We start from the raw sequence: 2892 nt of genomic DNA, 5'->3' as shown, positions 1-2892 counted from the left end.
GAAGTGACCCATCCAAGGTCACAGGGTAAATTAGCATTGGGGCAGAAGGACCCCATGAAAGGAAGAATAGTCTGGAGGTTAGAGCGGTTGCCTGGGCTGTGGGATTGCTCCTGTTCCACTGACCTTCTGCAAAAGTTATGGGCAAAGAGAAAAACACCCACTGAGGAAAGAAAACTTAGAAAGTCAAATCAGAAATGTACATCTCGTTTATTCTACTGTGTCGGACAGGGGGGAAAAAAGGAAAGGAAAAAACGGGGTGGTGGGGGGGGAGAGAACTGAAATTCTGGAATTTCTGCTTTTAACTAAAAACCAGAAACTGTGGGGAAAAAGAAGTTTTTAGTTTTGGAAAGTTATTAGTTCCCCCCCACCCTGGATCCGTGTTGTGGATTCGACCCCTCCACTCAGGATCTGTGTTGTGTGTGGACTCCCATTCACCCTGTCAATTTACCTCATGGGGGGCGACTTCCAATCCTTTCCTTCTCACTTGCAGGCCCAATGGATCCTGCTCGGAGGACCCCAGTGAATCAGTCTTCAGCGGCAATCACTGAGGTTGTCCTTCTTGGTTTCTCCAGCCTCGGCCAGCTGCAGCTGCCCCTCTTCCTCCTCTTCCTCATGATGTACATGCTGACGCTGCTGGGGAACGCTCTGGTTATCTTCATGATCAGGCTGGACCGCCGCCTCCACACGCCCATGTATTACTTCCTCAGCCACCTCTCGCTGCTGGAGCTGCTCGGCACCACCACTGTCACACCCACAATGCTCCTTCTCCTCCTCTCCCAGCGCAAGACCATCTCCTTCTTGGCCTGCGCCCTCCAGGGCTACGTCTACTTCCTGGCAGGCTCAGCTGAGGTTCTTCTGCTGGCTGCCATGTCTGTGGACCGCTACATGGCCATCTGCAACCCACTGCGCTACACGGCCATCATGAGCGGCCAGGTCTGCCTCAGCCTGGTGTTGTCCTGCTGGATGAGCAGCTTCCTCTTCATCTCGACTTCCATGGTGCTCAAGGCCAGGCTGCCCTTTTGCGGGCCCAACGCCATCGACCACTTCTTCTGCGACAGCGCCCCCTTGCTAGAGCTAATCTGCGCCGACACCAGCCTCCTCTGGGCCCTGGACTTGGCCATCTCGTCCTTCTTCCTCCTCAGCTCCGTCTCTGTGACAACGGTGTCCTATCTCTGCATTGTCGCCACGGTGATGAGGATGCCCTCAGCCCAGGGCAGGCAAAAGGCCTTCACCACCTGCACCTCCCACATCATGGTGGCCTCGCTCTACTATGGCAGCTCCATCTTCATCTACGTCAAGCCGTCCGACAACTCCTCCGCGGGCTTCAACAAGGCAGCCACGGTGCTGAACACGGTTGTGACACCCCTGCTCAACCCCATCATCTACAGCTTCAGGAACAAGGCGGTGAAGGAAGTGCTGAGGGATGGGATGGGCCGGATGGGCACTGCCCTCCCTAAGAGTGCTTGAAAGCCAGGCTCCCCACCACTCAGTGCACCGGGATGGACTCATTCCCAGCATCCCTCCTGCAGGGATACATGGGACTGAGGGTGGAGAGGAAACCAGAAGACATTATGGGAGTTGGCTGAGAATGCAAGAGCATCGAGAAGGAGTATGTGGGCCTTCCTTGAGACATACAGCTTTGCCATGGGAAGGGAGAGAGAAAGAAACTATAGGAAGAGAAGAGAAGAGAGAATTGTCTAGTGTCTTCTAGTGGACTAGATCTAGGGGGACTGAGAGTTTTCAAGGGACTCTAAGGCAGTTGGGTGCTCAAATCCCATTGAAAGACAATGGGAATTGGGAGCCTTAGACGCTTGGGGCAGTTAGACACCTAACTTCCTTTGAAAGTCAATGGAAATTGGTCACTGAACTTCCCTTGGAACTCCCCTTGGAAATATCCCAGCTTTGGAGACTAGCTGGTGGCTTGTAGAAGGCCACGATTTAGCTTTATATGGCTCCACATCTCAGTCCCAGGTCCATTTCCCCAGGACCATACCTCAGCTCCTCCTCACACCTAGCAACTGAAGATCAAATAAAGTCTCTCCTTGTTCCATTCCCAGGCTCTGAGCCATGGGGAATGTAAGAGGGAGAAGACACTGTCATTTGGTATGTCACTATTCCTGGCCCTTTCCCTTGACATCAGCCATGATGATTAAGGTGATTCTGCATCTCTGCTATTATTTTACTAACCTTTTTGTATGGGAAATAGGCTTGCAACCAAAATCCATTCTGAAAACCCACCTCTGTCGTGATGCCCCCAGTCCCTCCCGTTTGACATGGGCTAAGCCAACACCTGGCTGACATTTCTTTCTCTTCTAAGTTATCTTGGTTATGATGTGGCCCCTCAACTTGCCACCTGATCCCCTTTCATCTGCCCACTCTGTCCTGTCCAATACCAGAGTGGGATTTTTAAAGAGGCCTAAGGGGGTTAGACACCTAAATCCCAGCCCTTTGATAATCCCAGCCCTAGAGCGGGAGGCCTTAAAGACAGAGACTATCCTTCTCTGTTACCTGGTAGCCAGTTTGTTCATTTTATCATTCATTGATTAGTGTGTGGTGTGATGTTCTGAGCAATTTATTTGAGATGTCATATGTAATCCTTGTGTGCTAAATAGATTTAAATTTTAGGATTATAGAAGAATACAACTGATAAATATTTAGGAGTAATGAATATGCATTAGGTATATAAGTAATGCAGGGCTGAAATGCAAGGCCTATGGGCTGAGGCCTGTAAGATTTCAGCTTATCCATACTAGGCCAGAGGCTTAAGAGTGCTTGATATATGTAGGTGACCAAAGAATAACCCTAGGCCAGTAAAGATCACAAGGCTACTGCGAAAATATGCCAATGGGTGATGCTGCAGAAAATTGACCCCAGTGTATTGTTCAAGTCCAT

General features: G+C 50.4%; 1 protein-coding gene across 1 annotated transcript; it reads left to right on the top strand.

Moving 5' to 3' along the window:
* Positions 1-495: 495 nt before the first annotated feature.
* Positions 496-1467, top strand: LOC112116165 (olfactory receptor 6M1-like). The gene has a single exon (XM_024213493.1). It carries the CDS (start codon positions 496-498, stop codon positions 1465-1467), a length of 972 nt encoding a protein of 323 aa, XP_024069261.1.
* The last annotated feature ends 1425 nt before the right edge of the window (positions 1468-2892 follow it).

This window comes from Terrapene carolina, unplaced genomic scaffold (assembly GCF_002925995.2).
Source record: "Terrapene carolina triunguis isolate 2854851 unplaced genomic scaffold, T_m_triunguis-2.0 Scaffold612, whole genome shotgun sequence".
NCBI lineage: Eukaryota > Metazoa > Chordata > Testudines > Emydidae > Terrapene > Terrapene triunguis.
This window is presented reverse-complemented; position numbering and strand designations above follow the sequence as displayed.

Coding starts and splice junctions, on each gene's coding strand:
- LOC112116165 (XM_024213493.1), top strand. CDS start 496: ATGGATCCTGCTCGGAGGACCCCAGTGAATCAGTCTTCAGCGGCAATC.